This window comes from Ochotona princeps, chromosome 8 (assembly GCF_030435755.1).
Source record: "Ochotona princeps isolate mOchPri1 chromosome 8, mOchPri1.hap1, whole genome shotgun sequence".
NCBI lineage: Eukaryota > Metazoa > Chordata > Mammalia > Lagomorpha > Ochotonidae > Ochotona > Ochotona princeps.
Window position 1 is genome coordinate 25,478,821 of NC_080839.1, and position 18,968 is coordinate 25,497,788.

Sequence of the window (18,968 nt, forward strand, 5' to 3'; positions counted from 1 at the left end):
AACATCCACTGGAAAAAGCCAAGGTGAGGCAGGCCATGCCAAACTGGGCCACAGCACTCAATCAGCACACATGAGACCCGAGGTGGTAGTGGTGGGGGCAAACCCAGTGGGGGCTGCAGGGGCACCCCCCGCTGGGCCACTGGTGAGCATGAGCACTGGGATCAGGGGCAGACCAGACAGGGCAGCACTACAATACCTTTTGGCCTGCATGTGAGCTGGATCAGGGAAAAGCCAAGTTGGGCTGACTGTTCTTACTGGTGCATGCATAAACCAGAGTGGGTATAGGTTGGATGAACTTTCTTGCAGCATCAGCTGGCAAATGCTGTCATAAGGGACAAATTCTGTTAAGCTAAATAGCAGAACCACCTGGAGAGTGCAAGATCTGGGAGTTGGAGTAGACCCAGTAGGGAGGGAAACAGTGGGCACCTCCCTACTGGGTTGCCACTTCCACCGGTGAGCATGAGAACCAAGACTAGGGCAGGCATGGCTAAACAGAGGGTGGCACCCATCAGCACCAGTGTGGACTGGATAGTAGGGCTGGTTGGGTTGAACTAGGCTTCGATGCCCAATGCTCACTGACATGTATGAGAGCTGAATGGGATGTGGGACAGACTGGACTAGTCTGCTGTACATAATGGCAAGCATGGGAAACAGGGCAAGGGGTGGGCCTGGTGGGGCCTGTTGCGGGTTGCTGTGACTAGACTGCAGCTGCTATATGTTTGCATGAAGGTTGAGTGTGTGGTGGGCAAGATTGGGCTGGACTCCAACAGCCATTGGTCTGTGTAGGAGACAGGGCTGGAGACAGAACTGATCAAACAACTGCAACTACCAGTGTGTGTGTAGGCTGATTTGGGTGATGGAATGTGGTGGACACTATATTGGCAAACACACACAAGAATTAGGTCTGGGATCACCTCAGGTGAGGTTTCTTTGGCAATTTTCCCACAACTGACTTGCTGGACTCAGAACTCCAACCATGGAGAGAATTGCAGGTTCCATGGTCTGACCATGAAATGCTTGCATCAGAGCTAGGCCTGTCCAGCGCCTGAAAGCAGTGGACAGGGCCCGGCGGCGTGGCCTAGAGGCTAAAGTCCTCACCTTGAATGCACCCCGGGCTCCCATATGGGCGCCAGTTCTAATCCAGGCAGCTCCACTTCCCATCCAGCTCCCTGCTTGTCGCCTGGGAAAGCAGTCCAGGACGGCCCAAAGCCTTGGGACCCTGCACCCACGTGGGAGACCGGGAAGAGGTTCCTGGTTCCCACCTTCGGATCGGAGCAGCACCGACCATGGCGGTCACTTGGGGAGTGAATCATCGGATGGAAGACCTCTGTCTTTCCTCCTCTCTGTACATCTGACTTTGTAATAAAAATAAATAAATCTTTTTTTAAAAAATTTAAAAATAAAGCAGTGGACAGAGGACAGAACAAGCTAACCAACTAGCCCAGCCAAGTATTAGCAGTGAAAATCTAGGCAAATGGAGACTCTAAGGTGGACTATGTCAGCCAGTGGATTCTGGAGAGATTTTTATCGTGACTGGAGTGGCGAGATTGACAGCAATTTCAAACTGAACTATCAAAACCACCTGAGCAGGACCCTCAGAGCATGTCCCACACTGGGGACCCTGGGATGGTTGGGAGACTGGATATGGCTTCTCCCCTTAACTTTCCCCTTTACCCAGCTGCTGGGGGTGCTGGGGGATTGGCCGGCAGTGAAGCTATGTGACATTTACTCCTTTTTCTTCAGCAGCAAGTTGGCTTACTACTTACTTTTACCTTCTAAGCTTTTAACATTTTTAACTTTCTGACATTTTTGTAGTAACAGCTTATAACAGTACATCTGGGGCCTGACTCGGTAAAGTCTTCACCTTTCCCGTACTGGGATTCCATATGGGCACAAATTCTAATCCCGGTAGCCCCACTTCCCATCCAGCTCCCTGCTTGTGGCCTGGGAAAGCAGTTGAGGACGGCCCAAGGCCTTGGGATCCTGCACTTATATGGGAGCCCTGGAAAAGGCTCCTGGCTTTAGATCGGCGCAGCTCCAGCTGTGGCGGCCCCTTGGGGGTGAATCATTGGATGGAAGATCTTCCTCTCTGTCTCTCCTCCTATCTGTATATCTGACTTTCCAATAAAAATAAACGAATATTTAAAAAACAGTACAGCTGTACAAAACTATTTTGTTTCCCTATTGTATCAAAGCTTTTCAATTTTCAATTTCTGCTGTTTAAACATTGTTAAAAGAAAAGCACCTACGACAACAAGGTTGTAGTCGAGGTGCTGTGGCTCGGGCAGCCACGTCTCACATTGAAGTGCCTGGGACTGAGCTGACCTCTGCCACCATCCAACTTCCTGCCAGCATGCCAGGGAGGCGGACGACAGTCTGCATCCCTGAGTCCCTGGCTCCTAGCTTCAGGGTAGCCCACACATGGCTGCTGGAGATACCTGGGGGATAAATCAGCAGATGGAAGCTCTCTCTCTCCACCTGTCATGTCACTCTTTCAAATAACTGAATAAATAATGTGAATGGAAAACTATCACACAAACGAACACATTTGCCTAAGGTCTGCGAAAGCTGAGGATCCCCAGTATTCTGCCTCCACATCGTTAGGCAAGAAGCATCTTCCAGCTCCCTTCATCTTATGGGGTTGTTAACATGCATGTCCACTGTGGACCAAAACACTGTTCAATGGCACATGAGTGAGAAGAAATGACAGGTACTGCAACAGACAACACAGACGACACACACACACACACAGCCAAGCAATATTCAGAGTACATACATACACACACATGTTACAGTCCCAAATACACACTGCATGATTACCAGGGAAAACCATCAGTGAGGATGAAAATGATGAGAAGCCAGCACATTGGCTCAACTGACTAATCCTCTCCTGACATTCGCCAGCATTCCAAGTCGTGTCCTGGCTGCTCTACTTCCCATCCAGCTCCCTGCTTGTGGTCTGGAAAGCAGACCATGGTCCAAAGCTTTGCGACCCTGTACCATGGCTCCTGGCATCTGATCAGCTCAGTTCGGACACTATTTGGGGAGTGAGCGGATGAAAGATCTTTCTATCCTTCTCTCTGTGAATCTGCTTTTCTGCAGCCATTTGGGGGTGAACCAGCAGGTGAAGGAAGACCTCTCTCTCCACCTCTTCCAAATAATATATTAATCTAAAAAAAGGGTGTCTACACCCCAGAAATCCCCTTCCGACCACTGTATCACTATCATCTGTAACAATAAAAAAAATTAAAAAGAATCGTTTTAAAAACTCTACATGACACTCAATTTGAGAGGTTTGTAGGTAATATTTCTTAAAATTCAGTAAACTCATCAGGATTATTGGCAGTTTTCACTCATTTTCCCCCGAACATAATTTCTTAGCATAAAGCTTTTCTCATCTCGGTAAAGTTTTTTGCCTTTCTGCAACTCTAATCCTCTGAACCTGTGCCACAGTATAACCACCAACAGGCTCCCCAGCTTTCTTGGCACAGTGAGTCATTTGTAGGGCCTGCAGCATCCCCCAGCACCCTCACCCCGCTGGCAAGGTCCTTGCCACAGCTCTGTCCTGTCCCTCTGCTGACAGGCAGCTCCCGGCAGGTGCAGCTTTAACTGCTCACACCCAGCATGACCCTGACTTCCGCCTCACCCCTGAGGTCCTCCTGGAGCATCAGAGCCTCATCTCTCATTGCCAACTTCCCAGGGAACACATTCACCAATTTCAGAAGGTATCAGTGGATGCTTCAACAGTTCTGGCATTTTCTAACATACATTGCTGTGTTAAAGGCTTCATCCACGCCTCCATTTCCCCTCAGGGTTTGAACAGTATCATTCTCAATTCCTAGGTTGTTTGCTCACTAGTCTTTCTCCAAAGAGAAGTCTCTGAGTCCCAACTCAGGCTGTGGAGTCCAGCTTCCTGCTAGTGTGGACAGCGGGTGGCAGTAGAGATTGCTTGCTGGTGGTGGGGTGGTTCCTGCCTCCATCGTGAGATTTGGATTCCAACTCTGGGCTTCGGTTGCCTGGCATCGTGAGTACGCTCTGGAGAACAGAGCGCACCAGCAGATGGGAGTTCTCTTCTCCCATTCTGCATCTCTCTCTGCCTCTCACATGTCAAAGGCAGGAGGACACTGGCACAACAGTGAAGGTGTTAGTTGGAGCACCCACATTGGAGCATCTGGGCCCCAGCCCTAGCTCTGATTGATTCCAGCTTCCTAGCAAAAAGCACATGATGCCTCCAGTACCTGGGTCCCCACCACTTACGTGGGGCACCTGGTCTCAGTCCTGCGGTCCTGGCTTCTGCCTGTCCCAGAGTTGACCTTTGTGGTCATTTGTGGGGTTAATCAGCAGGTACAGGATCACAACTTGTCTCAGGGTTTCAAATAAGACAAAAAATTAACACTTTTAAAAAGACTTACTTATTTTTATTCAAAAGGCAGATTTACAGAGAGGAGATACAGAGAAAGATCCTCCATCTACCGATTCACTCCCCAAGCAGCCACAATGGCTAGTACTGAGTTCAACCAAAGCCAGAGGCCAGGAGCTTCTTCAGGTCTCCCATGTAGGTGCAGGGTCCCAAGGCTTTGGGCTGTTCTCTACTGCTTTCCCAGGCCATGCCACAAACAGGGAGCTGGATGGCAAGTGGAGCAGCTGGGACACCAAACCGACATTCATATGGGATGCTGGTACTTGCAGGCAGAGAATCAGCCAATTTTGTCATCAATTAATTAATTAATTAATTTCATGAATGAAGTTCAATGGTCTGACAGCAGACAAGGAGAACCAGGCTGGCTGCAGACAGGCACAACGGTAAACTCTCCAAGCACTGCATGTTGAAGCCAGGGCTCTAATCTTGCATGTTTCACATCTGTGTGCTGAGTTTTGGTGTGCTCTGTCCTGATGGGAACAGACTGGCTAGGATTCAGGTTTATTCCCTCCAAAGGGAGTGAGCTGGTCACTCTGATAAGACACAGTTGGCAGGAATTCTGCCTGGTGGTACAGCCAATACTTTTGCTCTGCCAAAGGGCCTTTTTGTGGTGCTGCTGGCCTTCAATCTGAAATGTGGCCCTGGGTCTACAGCTACCCACCCGCCAGCTTCACCGGAGCCAAGCCGAAGCTCCAGCCCAGCAGGAACGCCGCCTGCCAGGATGCTCTCTGGAAAGACTGCCCATTTCTTCAGTTGCAGGGCCCCTCAGGGCCCCAGGATCACTGTCCCCGCCCCTAGCAACTGTACCTCCTGGGGTCAGTCTTTAATTCAACTTGACCTTGTGCTGGCAGAGGGCCCACAGAATCTGCGGTGTAGCACTGGGTTATGTTCCAGTTTCAGTTGAAATGCTCTCTCCCGTTACGTTTTTCACTGAGTTTCAGGAAGTTATTTTGCGATTTTGCTGTTAAATCATCATTCTTCCTTCTTAGTTTTACCTTTTCCTTGTCCGTAAAAGCAAAGTGAAATGGTTCAACTCTTTAAAAAAAAAAATCAATTTCAAGTCTCATTCTGAGCAATGACAAAAATTTCCCCCTAAATTTGGAAAGGAGAAAGCTCCCAGGGAGGGCTCAGGAGACCAAAATTCAATTTTTGAGAAAATGCTGGTTATATTGCTCTAGGCATTTTATCTTAACCCTGCACACTTAATTTTGTACTCATTTTAAAATGGGAAAATACACTTTGTCCCACTTCTTGTATAAGAAGGGGGGAAAGAATAAAATGTATCCTTTTTGCTATCAGCTAGAGACACTAAACACAAACTACTACTTATTATCACCCAGCAGGAGAAAAATAAAGATCCTTTAAATTTAAACCAAACTGCTGCCTTCCCCTCTCCACTCCCCTACGCCTCACGACTGTGGCAGACACACTTTCCCAGTGGGGGAGCACACAGAACTGGGCATGGGAGCAGAGCTGAGAATTACTTTTTCTGATGTTACTTATTTGAAATTAGAATGACAGAGGAAAACAAAGAGAAAAAGAAAAGAGATCTTCTGTTAGCTAGTTTACTTTCTCAAATGTCCACAACAATTAGGGCTGGGCCAGGCTAAAGAACTCCACTGTCTCCCACCCAGGTGGCAGGAACCCACGCACTTGGGCCACAAGCTGCTGCCACTCAGATGACCAACCCCTGTGAGCCTCATGCAGACTTTCAGAAATCCTTCATTTATGCAAGGGGCAGACAAGGGCTTGCTCTTGGGATTTCTGGTTACCTGGTAAGGCTTATTTTGGTCAAAACTGCTTATCAAGCAAAAAAAATTACTTAGGAACTTGAAAAGCAGGTTTCTTTTTTTATGAGATCTTTCAGGATGGGCACTATGGCACAGTGAGTAAAAGCTGTAGCCTGCATCCCATAAGGGCACTGGTTTGAGACCCAGCCTCTCCGTTTCCATCCAGCTTCATGCAGCAGAGGATGGCAGGTGGCCCCCTGCACCCATCTGGGAGACTCAGAAAAAACTCCTAGCTTCCCCAGTTTTCAGCTATTTGGGAAGTGAGCCAGCCAAAGATCTCTATGTAACTCTTTCAAATAAATAAATCTGCAGACACAACATAAAAAAAAAAATCTTTCTGTTTTTATAAAGTTGATTCCATGACTCATTACCCAGCATTTATCACAAGTGCTTAACAGACACTCCAAAGCTCACTGTCCTCTCAATGGAAATCTCCTGCTCCTAGTGCTTTGCCACCTGCACCTCCCACTGTCACTAGAGAGGGATGGCCCCTGACGTCAATCTCACCAAGAACCAGGATTTCTAAACATGCTAGACACATGCTCAGGACGAAGCCCGGCTCCAGCGCACCACCTGATGAAGCGCTGGTGTAAACACAGGGCCCCTGACTCTTCTGGAAAGCAGGGCGGCTTTTACCCAGCAGGGCCCCTTGGGCACACCACAGGCCACCCGGGGCAGCTCCCTTTTCTTTGGCCCCCATCACTGCAGTTAGGACACATTCCTCACTCAGCCGGCTGCAGTCTCAATGTGAGTCCAATTGCCCAACTCCAAATCTCACCTTCCCCTGGGAAAACTACTTAATCCATGTTAGCTTCCTGATCATTAAAATGGATCCAACGCAGAGCTCGCCTCATGGAGAGCACATACCAGCACACCTGGGCAGAGTGCCTGGTACAGAGTACTCTGCAAACCTCCAAAACCTCACAGAAAGTGTGCATTAAGATACAACAAAATACCTAACAAACTTTCCATTTCTTCACGTACTTTTTTTTTTAAAAGATTTATTCAGTTTATTACAAAGTCAGATATACAAAGAGGAGAGACAGAGAGGAAGATCTTCCATCCGATGATTCACTCCCCAAGTGAGCCGCAACAGCCAGTGCTGCGCCGATCCAAAGCTGGGAACCTGGAACCTCCTCCAGGTCTCCCACACGGGTGCAGGGTCCCAATGCATTGGGCTGTCCTCGACTGCTTTCCCAGGCCACAAGCAGGGAGCTGGATGGGAAGTGGAGCAGCCGGGATTAGAACCGGCGCCCATATGGGATTCCGGGGCGTTCAAGGCGAGCACTTTAGCCGCTAGGCCATGCCGCCGGGCCCTTTTTCATGTACTTTTTGAAGTCTCCCTTCTACTGTTCTTTATGGCTTTCTAATCAGTCTCCCATCACATTGTCACCATCCTCTGCCAATCCACCTTGCATGCTACTGTTAGGGTAGGTTTTTAGAAGTACTTCTCAGTCACTCAATGAATGGCTCATTACAAGAAGCCCAGAAAACAAAAGAGCCAGGTCATCACAGGCTAAGCAGAACTTACCATTATTGATGTACACAGGAACTTGAAAAGGTTCATAGAGGGTCTGGCATAATGGCTCAATGGCTAAAGCCATACCTTGCCTTGCAAGTGCCAGGATCCCATATGGGTATGGGTTCATGTCCTGGCTGCTTCATTTCCCATCCAGCTCCCTGCTTGTGGCCTGGGAAAGCAGAAGATGGCCTAAAGCCTTGGGACCCTGCACCTATGTGGGAGACCTGGAGGAGGCTCCTGGCTTCAGATGGGATCAGCTCCTGCCACTGTGACCATTTGGGAAGTAAACCAGTGGATGAAAGATCTGTCTCTCTTCCTCTTTGTAAATCTGACTTTCCAATAAAAATAAATAAATCTTTTAAAAAATTCATGGAGAAATGGAAGGGAGTTTATTTTGGTGAAGAAATGTTTAAAATTTGTGTGTACTGGCCCGGTGGCTACAGTCCTCACCTTGCACATGCCGGGATCCCATATGGGTGCCAGTTCATGTCTTGGCTGCTCTATTTCTCTTCTAGCTCTCTGCTTGTGGCCTGGGAAAGCAGTCAAGGACGACCCAAAGCCTTGGGACCTTGCACCCACAGGGGAGACCCAGAGGAAGCTCCTGGCTCCTGGCTTCGGATTGGTTCAGCTCCAGTTGTTGCAACTATTGTGGGGAGTGAGCCAGCTTAAGGAAGATCTTTCTGTCTCTCCTCTCTGTAGATCTCACTTTCCAATAAACATAAGTAAATCTTAAAAAAAAAATAGTATGTACTTTTTCTCATAATATACCTTTTCCATGGTTTGCAAAAGCCACTTATATTCTAATTTTTTAACCCAGATGAGGTAACTATTTACATACTAGTAATTCTTCCTTTAGAATTAAGTATAGAGTCGGGTCTTGTGGTACAGTGGGTTAAGCTGTAGCCTGTAACGCTAGCAGCCTGGATAATGTTATCAGTTCCAGCCTGAACCAGCCCCAGCCACTGTAGTCACTGGCAGTGGCTGGAAGCCTGTCTCTCCCTCTTTCAAGATAATTAATTTAAAAAGAAAATAAATCTTCAAAGATTAGAACAATTAAGTATAAATCTCTTCATAGAAATGCAAGTCAGAGTACTGAGGGACTGGTGGTGATGGGCTCCAACTCTTCTCATCACGGCCCCTGCCCACCCAAGCAACAGCCCCCAGCACAGCCACTGCAGGTGTTCTCATACCTCACAGCCTCTCTTATGCTCAGCGGCTTCAAACAGACTTGGCCTGTTGCTGGGAGAGCTTCAGGTCTCTAGGCTATGGGGGGGGACCCCCGAGCTACCAGTGCCTCCCCCTGCAAGCCTGCTCCTCTCAGCCCCAAGCCCCTGCCCACGCGGTCCTGGTGTTGGAGCGGCCACCTCCTCTTCTCTGCCCAGTGCTGAGTATGTGTCCCCTCAGCCAAGCGGCACCCTGGTGAGTCACAAGCTAGGTATTACAGGGCATCCCTGCCATCTCGACACCACCTGAGGCAGCCCAAGGCCACACAGGGTCACCACACTAGGCAGGCACACACACACTAGACAGACAGCTGTGCATTTTTAAAAATTTATTTTGTCTCTAGTAAACCACAAAGCCCTTTGGTGATGAAACATTTAATATGTGTCCCTCCAGTAGTTACAGAAGGCTTGGAAACCAAGAAACCAATGCCCAGGGAACAGCGTGAGCCCTCTGCCTCCCTTCCAATAGGAGGCCTTTGCCTCTTCTCTCAGCCTTGTTTCACTTGACCAGCTGGACATCCCCACAGCCCTGATGTGCCAGATCTGGCTCCAGGGGCTTGATGCATATGGTCAAGCCAATCCTTGCAGCTGCCCTGCCAAGGCAGGTACAGTGAGCATCTTCAGTTCACCAGGAGACCAAGATGCCAACAGGCTAGGCCAAGTGCCCCGCGTCTCCCAGAGAGTGAAGGGGTTGGAACTGAAAGTTACAAGCTAGTGTCACCCAACACAAGGCCACATAACTGAGCTCAGCAGTGTCCTGAGCACTCGGCGAGAGACATACCTAATACAGGTGGAGGGTGCAGGTGCAAAGAACAGAGGCGGGACAGGCCTCTAGGATCAGAACAAGCTCCTCCCACACACTGGGAAGTACTGGGGCCTTCACAGTGCTGTCACTACCAGCCACATCTAAGAATGAACAGGGTTGGTGAGCAAGTCGGTTTTCGGCCCATTTGGACACCTAGCAGGATCCTGCACACCTGACTGCCCTGACAGAAGCTTCAGGGCCAGTTTTTCCTTGCTTCCCATGTGACTGTCACTGACCTAACCTGCAACGGGCGAAGCAGCCCAACCCCTCCTCACTGAACACAGTCAGCCAACAAAGCACATGACTTACTTGATATTGACATATTTTAACAAGACGCCCTATCATCAAATCACAAGAATTGAGCGTGCTCACTGTCAGCATCAGCGTTTCCTGTCAACATCTGGAACAGGTCCTCAAAGGACACTCGCAACTGCAGGGCACACTTTGCGCTTCCTGCTATAGCCGACCCCACCCCAACACATGTGCCCAACCAGGGGCATGGTCTGCACAGAGCCTGGGATCTGCTCTGATTACAGAAAGCCAAGCTCCTGAGTTGACCCCCTGTGCCCCTGCCCACAGGGCAGCTGCAACCACCACCTGCTTGCCCATGGCTTCTGTCAAACCCCCTCACTCAGACCCCCATCAAGTCTCTTGACCACTTCAAACACAGCCTGTCCAGGCACCTCCCCATCCGCATTCATAGCAGATGCCACCACCAAAGCAGATACTAGCATGGGTCCCATCACCTCCTCCAAGAGGCCCTGGGATCCTGCCCTGCCCTTCCTATTATTTTTCTTGCCTGGCTGGCAATGCTTTCTTATACTGCCAGACTCTGCACCACACGCCAGAACTCTTTCAGAAGCTCAAGGGAACGACTGACCCTCAGGGACTCCTTATTCCCCTGGGAGCAAGCCAAAGTCCTGACCATGGCATGCCACCCCAACTCCAACACACACACACACGTCCCAGCCAATCTTCAGGCTGCCTTCTGCTCCTCCTGCCAACAGTGAACACATCACCTTTCACTCTCAACAGATCAAAGCTGGCCCAGCCAGGTTCCACCTCCCCAGGGCCACTGAGCTGTGACCCGTGCTACTCTCTTCCTAGAACATCTCTGCTGCACGCATTGGTCCGCCAGAGCCCTGCACAAGCACCACCCCTTACAGAAAACCTCCAGCTCCATCCATTTGACAAAATACCATCATCTGCCTCCTTGGCCATCTCTCCCACCAGCCCACAAGTTTTTCTCCATATTGCCAGGACCTGGCATGGTAGCCGGCACACAACAAACATGTGCTATGTGAAGCCCAAGGCCACTGGTCATGGCCCATCCTGGACTCCCGTGCAGACTCACCAACACAATCACAGGTGGGGAACTCAGCCTGGGCTCTCTTCGCAGGCGTATCCAGCAGACTCTTGGTTGGCGTGTCCAGGTACTTGAGGGGTGACTCCAAGAAACCACTGAGGGTGGGGGTGAGTGGATTCTCTGCCTTGGTGGGTGTGGCCTCCTGGCCTCCCTCCTCCGAGTGGAAGCAGGTGGTCGAGAGCACAGTCACAGCCCCCGAAGACTCAATCTTGATTTGCTTGGGGGAGCGGGTGGCGAAGGGGCTCCCAGGAGCAGGGAGACAAGGGGGCTGGGCCTCGGGGTCCTGAATGGGCACAGAAGTGGGGCCAGGAAGCCCAAAGCTATCCCCAAATTCAGCCTCGAACTGCCGGATGAGCTCCTCCAGCTTGTCATCGGCAGGGGGAAGGGGACCAGTAGAGCCTGGCTGCAGGGTGGCCATGGGGCTGGGGGACCTCATTTCCTGAGTAGGGGGCAGCAGGCTGTCCCCGGAGGGACTAGGTGCAAATAGCGCAAGAGAAGGTTCTGGGGGTAAGGGGACAGCAGAGCCCTGCGCTGCAGAGGTTGTGCCAGGCACAGGTGCCTGCACTTCCTCGGTGGCAGCGGGGGCCCTGGGCCCTTCCAGGACGATCTGCCTGAGCGGCGGGAAGAGGGGCTGCGCCTCCCGGGGTCTGGACTTCTTGATCTGAACAGGTTTGCGCACACTGGGCTTGATCCCCGGTGCTGCTTTCTCCATCCCCACGGGACCTACAGCAGGAGCAAGGGGCTTCTTCTTCTTCTCCTTGGGGGGCCTGTCTGGAGGCCGGGGCGCAGGCGAGCTGGCTGGTGCCCACCAGCTGGAAGCAGGTGGGTCTGAGGGGGTGGGGAAGGAGGCCTCATGGGCCTGCTCCAGGAAGAGACTGCGCTTGTGGTGCAGGTGCTGCTGCAAGGCAGTCTGGGCCTTCTGATGGGCGTCAGGCTCTGGGGCTGGCACGGGGGTCTCTCTCTGCAGGACAGGGGAGGAGGAGGAGGTTGGGGCCGGGGAGGGAGAGGGCACCTCGGCCTTGATCTTGGGCTTAGCGGGCAGGGGCTCCGGCCGCTTGAACACTGACTGGATGTAATCACTGGCACTGCCCAACAGCTGCTCCAGTTCGGCCATGGGGTCAGGGCTGGGGCGGGGCAGGGGCCAGGAGCTCCGGGGAGTTGCTGGTGGGGTGTCGGTGGCCCAGGCGTCAGGAAATTCAGTTCTGGGAGTCGCGGGAGGGAAGGCAGGGCTCTCGGGAGTAAAAGATGGATGTTCCTCGGGAGCAACCGCGGGCCACGAGGAAGCGGCCCGGAGGTAGGACTGGGGGGACCGGAAAGGAGTGGAAGGGGACAAGGCCTCGGGGAGGTGGCAGGCAGCCTGGGAGGAAGGATGGGAAGGCTGGGGGAGGGCAGAGGAGAGCTGGGTGAGGGCCTCGATGGCGATGGCGGTCTGCAAGCTGATGTTCTTCTCCTTGGCAATGCTCAGGGCGCTCTGGGACAGGGGCAGGCCCTCTGAGGGGGGCTGCTGGGGAGCTTCGGAGCTGAGCAGTGGCCTGGCACTCACAGCTGGGAGGCCGGCCTCACCAGGGACAGGAGGAAGAGTCCCGGGGAGCCGGGGCCGCTCCTCACCGCCTTCCATGACCACAGATTTGATCTTCCCCTCCAGCCACTCGAGGTAGTCAGGGCACTCCGGGCCATCGCAGTTGCAGTTAGGCGGCTTCATGCCATGCCGGGCCAGGGCCAGGGCCGTCTGCAGTGTATCCAGGTCTTCGCTGCCCACAGAGCAGCCCTCGGGCCCTGGCCGGGACCCCCTGCCACCGTTCCCAGGCTCGCGACTCATCTCACGGTTGAAGGTTTCGTAGAGCCGGGTGCTAAGGGCCCCATAAGAGGACACAGCTTCGGCCACAGCCGAAAAGGCCACCAGGTCGTGGGCATCTTCCAGGCGGGCAGCGTGGGCTGGGCCTGCGGCAGCTTCCCAGTCGGGCTTCTGGTCTACCCGCCAAGGGCCCCCAGTCCCCAGCAGACTGGGTCCAGCGGGCTCTCTAGCACCATTGACCGGAGCCCCTGAGGTGCTTAGCTGCCTTGAGTCCTCATGGTACACTGGCCCTGAGTCCATCGGACCTGCAGCAGGTCCATCCACTGGGCTGAGCTCTGAGCCTGTCTGGAGAGAGAGAGGAGGAAAAAAATTGAAAAGAATGAACCACACTATTTGAAAGCATCCCTCTGCTTCACAGCACTTAGACACACAGCTAACCCTTGTTTTTCTTGCAAATTCTCTCTTCTTGGGTCTCTGTTCATCTTCCCACAGTTCCATTCCCTCACTAGCTTCCACCAGCAGAAATGGAAAGATCTTGAAGGGATCCTAACAGGGAACTCTTAGGGCTGCTCAGATCTTGAGAGCCTCAGATCAACCCCACTGACAAGGCCCCCCCTAAAAAGGGAGGACACACAGAGAGACCCTCAACTTCCCAGGGAGGACCAGAGGCACACCAGGAACAGACTCATGTTTACTCTGCTTTTTGTCAAGAGGCAAAGAAGCCCAACAAGCCCAGCGCGTACTGCGCAACAGGAGTGATGAGCACACCCAGATGGTGTGGGGAAAGCAGCCTTTACAAACTCAGCACGCACACGCTTCCTGCTGGGAGTGACCCCACAGTTCCTTTCTCTCCTGGTTACCGCTCTCACTGAAGCCCATGCTGGGTCCCATTGGCTGGCAGTGGGACCACCTGCCCACACACAGCCCAGCCAGCATGGTGCCCTGTGTCAGGTGTCATGCCAGTCACAAGTGAGCTCCTCCTGAGCCAGGAGATAGTGCTATACCACTCATGCACACGAAAGCATACAACAAGGGAGGGCAAGCTGAGGGAGAGGCCACAAGGGCCCACCCGGCCAGTGAAAACCCCACACACAGATCTGAAGTCAATTCTGCAAGACTCATTCCCCTGAACAGGACAGCTCTTCCTCTCATAGAATGTCGAGCAAACAGGTAGGAGGAGCGGCATGCTTAGAACACCGGAGAAAGCTGGGTATAGTGCAGGATACACTTACACGATCTTAAAGCATCTCCTCACAAGCAATTTAACTATAGCTGTAACTTTATAAGGGAGAGATCTGGGCAATACCACCTTAACAAAATAGCCAAAATTGTCATTACCACCAAGGGCAAACCAATAGCATGCACCTCTGGACCTAATACCACTCCCACAGAACTACAGCTAAAACCTATCACCTGAATTTAATCCTGAGGAAACTACAGGTAAGTGCAAAGCCAAGGGCATTCTACAAAGGACCCACAATGTTCTCTGAAGAAAAAAAAAATTCTCAAAAATCAAAAAAATCAAAGCGATCTCTTCCAAAGCAAATGCACTCTTGTAGGCCAGATCTTGGGTTGGGGAAAAGACAATGATAAAGTGTGCTATTGGGACAGCACACGAAATGTGACTGTAGGGCCTGGCACAATGGCTCTGTGACTAAAATCTCGCCTTGCACATGGTGGGATCTCACATGCGTGCCAGTTCATGTCCTGGCTGCACCACTTTCCTTCTAGCAACCTGCTTATGGCCTGGGAAAGCAGTTGAGGATGGCCCAAACCTTGGGACCCTGCGTCCGCGTGGGAGACACCGAGGAATCTCCAGATTCCTGACTTCGGATCGGCTCACTCCAGCAGTTGCAGCCACCTGGGGTGAACCAGCAGGGAGAAGATCTTTCTTTCTCTCCTTCTTTCTGTTACTCCGTCCTTCCAATAAAAATAAACACTTTAGAAAGCTGTCAAAAAATATAACACTTAACCACTACACTATCGCGTCAGGCCTGGCTTGGTGGGCCTAGCAGCTAAAGTCCTCGCCTTGAACGCCCCGGGATCCCACATGGGCACCGGTTCTAATCCTGGCAGCTCCACTTCCCATCCAGCTTCTTGCTTGTGGCCTGGGAAAGCAGTCGGGGATAGACCAAAGTTTTGGGACCCTGCACCCGTGTGGGAGACCTGGAAGAGGTTCCTGGCTCCTGGCTTTGGAACGGCGCAGCACTGGCCGCTGCATTCACTTGGGGAGTGAATCATCGGATGGAAGATCTTCCTCTGTATTTCCTCTCTGTTTATCCACCTTTCCAATAAAAATAAATAAATCTAAAAAAAAAAAAAGTGACTGTAGTCAACATCCATATGGGTGCCAGGCTGTGTCCAGGCTGCTCTGCTTCTGCTCTAGCTTCTCACTAATGTGCTGAGGGCCCCTGCTATCCCCATAGGACATCAAGAAGCAGCTCCGAGTTCCTAGCTTTGCCTCAGCCCAGCTCCAGCTATTGCAGCCATCTGGGGACTGAACCAGCAGATGAAGATGTCCATTTCTCCCTCTGTATGCTTTTCAAATAAATCAATCTTTACCAAAAAAAAAAAAAAAAAAAAAAAGCTATAACTGGGAGCAAAACTGTGACTCAGACCAGGCACTCCAATACGGGATGCAGGTGTCCCAAGCAGCAATTTCACCACTGCACCCCCTCCCATCCCAGGGCACTTCCATTAGCTCCCATGCCACACATCCCTGCCACTGCTTGTTCAAGCAGCTGCCTCCCTCCCACAGCAAGTGGTATCTCCCATAAGGCAGTGTCAAGCTGTAATTACTTGAATGCCTCCTGCCCAAGGCTGATGTGGAAACATTCTCACAGGTGACTGAAAGCGTGTCTGTTCCCCCACAAACCACAGAAAATGCCAGACTTTTCCAGACCTTGGTGGATACTACCATACATCTAAGAATACGTCTCATCAAGTACACTCCCATCCTTCCTTCCTTCCAGAAACCTAAACTAATGCAGCTAAGGATGGATATGAGCTCTGAAGTGATCCAATTTACATGTATAACCAAGCAGAAACACAGGAGAGGAGCAGGGATTTATGAAAACAGTGTCAGGAAGACTAATGCTGCAAGAGCTGAGGCTTCCCCAAAATGGGCAAGACAACTAAAAGGGACTTAAACAGCTATTTTTGGTGTGTGAATGAGAACAAGCAGTAATGAGGCAGCTTTGTGCCTCTAAGTTCTCTAGGAAAGAAAACACTTCTCAGACCAAGAAGAAATAAAAAGGCAGAAGACCTGGATACGAGAAAAGGAAGAAAGGAAGGTTGGCAAGGATGGGAAGGCTCCCAGTGCCAAGGGCTCCCACCAACCCCATTCTCAGCACATGCCAGGGATGCCGGAGCAAAATGACCAGCAGGAGAACACACTGACAGACAAGGAGGGCAAGGTTCATGCCCAACTGTCAGTCCACCAAGTTTGAGAGCAGCCCCCAGAAGATTCCAGAATTGGTACATAATAAAACCACCACCGGAGTCAGGTTCCTGGGAAGACCACACCCTATCACTTTCCAACCAACCAGAATGCTCTCCGCTATGTGACCACTGAGCAGATGGGGAGCTAACTAGCAGACAGCTCCCTGCTCTGAGGCTGCAGGCCAAACCTACTATGGACCTGTTTTACCTCCCTATATGTAGAGTGAATATTTCTAATTGTTCAACAGTCAAAAAGTCCAACTCCAGACAAAACCTGGATTTTCTGAAAGCTCCACACTTCTACTTGTCAAGTTTGCAACTGAGTAGTAGCTATAAACTTGAAGAAAACAGCACTAGTTTATGTCTATGTAAACATTTCTGAAATCTATGAACCATTTTTGCACACCATGCATTGAGCGCAACCCTACTTGCACGCCTGCCACAGCAAGCCCCAGCCCCGGCACTGCACACTGCCTTTTTTTTTTTTTTAAGATTTATTTATTTTATTACAAAGTCAGATATACAGAGAGGAGGAGAGACAGAGAGGAAGATCTTCCATCCGATGATTCACTCCCCAAGTGAGCCGCAACAGCCGGTGCTGCGCTGGTCCGAAGCCGGGAACCTGCAACCTCCTCCAGGTCTCCCACATAGGTGCAGGGTCCCAAAGCACTGGGCCGTCCTCGACTGTTTTCCCAGGCCACAAGCAGGGAGCTGGATGGGAAGTGGAGCTGCCGGGATTAGAACCGGCGCCCATATGGGATCCCGGGGCGTTCAAGGTGAGGACTTTAGCCTCTAGGCCACGCCGCCCGGCCCACACACTGCCTTCTTGAAACCAAGGCCAGGGGTCAGGAATCACCCATTAATTGCTTGACCTAATTACCAGTTCATTCACTAGGCTTCTTGCCCACACCCCTGCAGCGGGCTGTGACCTCCTGGCCCCTGGTCTTGGTAGAAGCGTAGCTCACCACTGTTGAGATGGCCATGGTCACAGGTGACAAGGAGCAAATCCAGCAAGGGGTTGGCAGAAAGTCTCCAGACTCTCCTGTTCCAGCTGGTTGCCAGTAACAACAGAGGAGAGCCCACTGACTGCATAGGCAGACGTCAACCAGGAGGGATAACGTTGTGTTGAAGGACACAACCAGATGTCAAAAGTCAACAGGCCACAGACGAAAAAAAGTAGGGTGGAGTAAAGAATGTCCCATACTTGGGCCCGACACCTAAAGGGTGCAAATTAAAGATGGGGAGAAACACAGGACAATCAGAAGAGACAAAAAGCTGAGCCAGCAGGTGACACACTCAACATGATGTGGCACTGTACAGGGTGTTACAAACCAAGGTTCTCTACAAGATTTTTTGTAACCACAGTCCTCAGTAAGAAACACATTTTACACAGCAGTCCATAATGTACTTGCATAGGACAAGGTTCGTCACCAGACCCTCCCCTGACTACACACATACCTGCTGCTGAGTATATCCTGATCCCAAAGTGGGAGCAGGCAGGTGTGTGGGCCAGAAACTCAAACACATAGAGTAGTTTACATTTCAGGAAGGGCACTGACTGCAGAGTTCAAGGCTGCTGGCCCAAAAGCGGAAAACAGAGCAAGCAGGCAGACCAGTGCTGGGAAAGGTCTGAACTACGCACATGCAGGAAGGAAGAGATGGGGAGGCAATGTGGCTATGGAGCTGAATGAGTAAAAAGCAGCAGATGAGACAGGAAAAGAACCGAGGTCTCCCTGCACCAAGACCCTCCTTGCCACCACTGGGTCTGTAACCAGCGTCTGCAGCCAGGGTCGGCTACACAGCTGTTAGCTCAGGGTAGGAGGGTGTGACCAGCTACACGGTCTCCCTCCTCTACTGGCCTGTGCTCAGAAAGCTCTGCCCATTTGCCTACTGTAGACAGTCTTATCAGCCCTGCCCTCAGGGTGGCCCATGACACTGGGGCAGCTGGTGCTCTTCCATGTCCCAGTGCTCCCCATGGTGGCTGTCATGTGCCACTGAGATGACTTAAGAGGGCAAAGGACCTCCTCAGCCCCTGACCCTTGCCCGCCTCCACAGAAGAGGCCTATCCAAGGGGCTGGTGCCATCTGGGATCCTCACACCTGCCCCTACCCAGGCCACTGGGAGGGTTCCAGGAGCCCCAGACCAGGGTTTTTCCAGGTGGGGGTGTGTGCCATCCATCATCTAGCAGGAGCTGAGATTTCCCTTTCAAAGTCAATACCAAACCCTCATCCTACCCTGACCAGGAGGGGAGAGGACATGTTCAAATGCTACCACCCTGCCCCCAGTCACAACTCTCCCCTGCAGAGGGCGCTGTTGGAAGCAGGCCCTGCACTTGACTTGGTCAGATCTCCCACAAGTCCTGCTGGCTGCCACTTTACAGCCCCTGAATCTCCAGGGCCGACCTCCCCTTCACTAGGCCTCCACAGCCCCTTGAGGCCACAAGACGCTGCAGAGGTGAGGGATCCCATGCCCTTGTCACCACACCAGGGCGGCAACACAGTGTGGAGGCACAGAAACACCATCAGATTCCCCAGGTCTGTTGTGACTCCAGCAGCACTGACAGAAACACACCCAAATCCAGGCAATCTTTCCAGACTTCCAGAGAG

General features: G+C 51.7%; 1 protein-coding gene across 5 annotated transcripts in view; it reads right to left on the bottom strand.

The window, feature by feature from the left end:
- TET3 (tet methylcytosine dioxygenase 3) overlaps nt 1-18,968 on the bottom strand; it is a 104,873-nt gene that overhangs the window by 39,689 nt on the left and 46,216 nt on the right. For all 5 annotated transcript variants that reach the window (XM_058667734.1, XM_058667735.1, XM_058667737.1 and 2 more), the window contains one exon: nt 11,115-13,266. In XM_058667734.1, the coding sequence (XP_058523717.1) occupies nt 11,115-13,266 (2,152 nt within the window). The remainder of the gene's footprint in view (nt 1-11,114; nt 13,267-18,968) is intronic.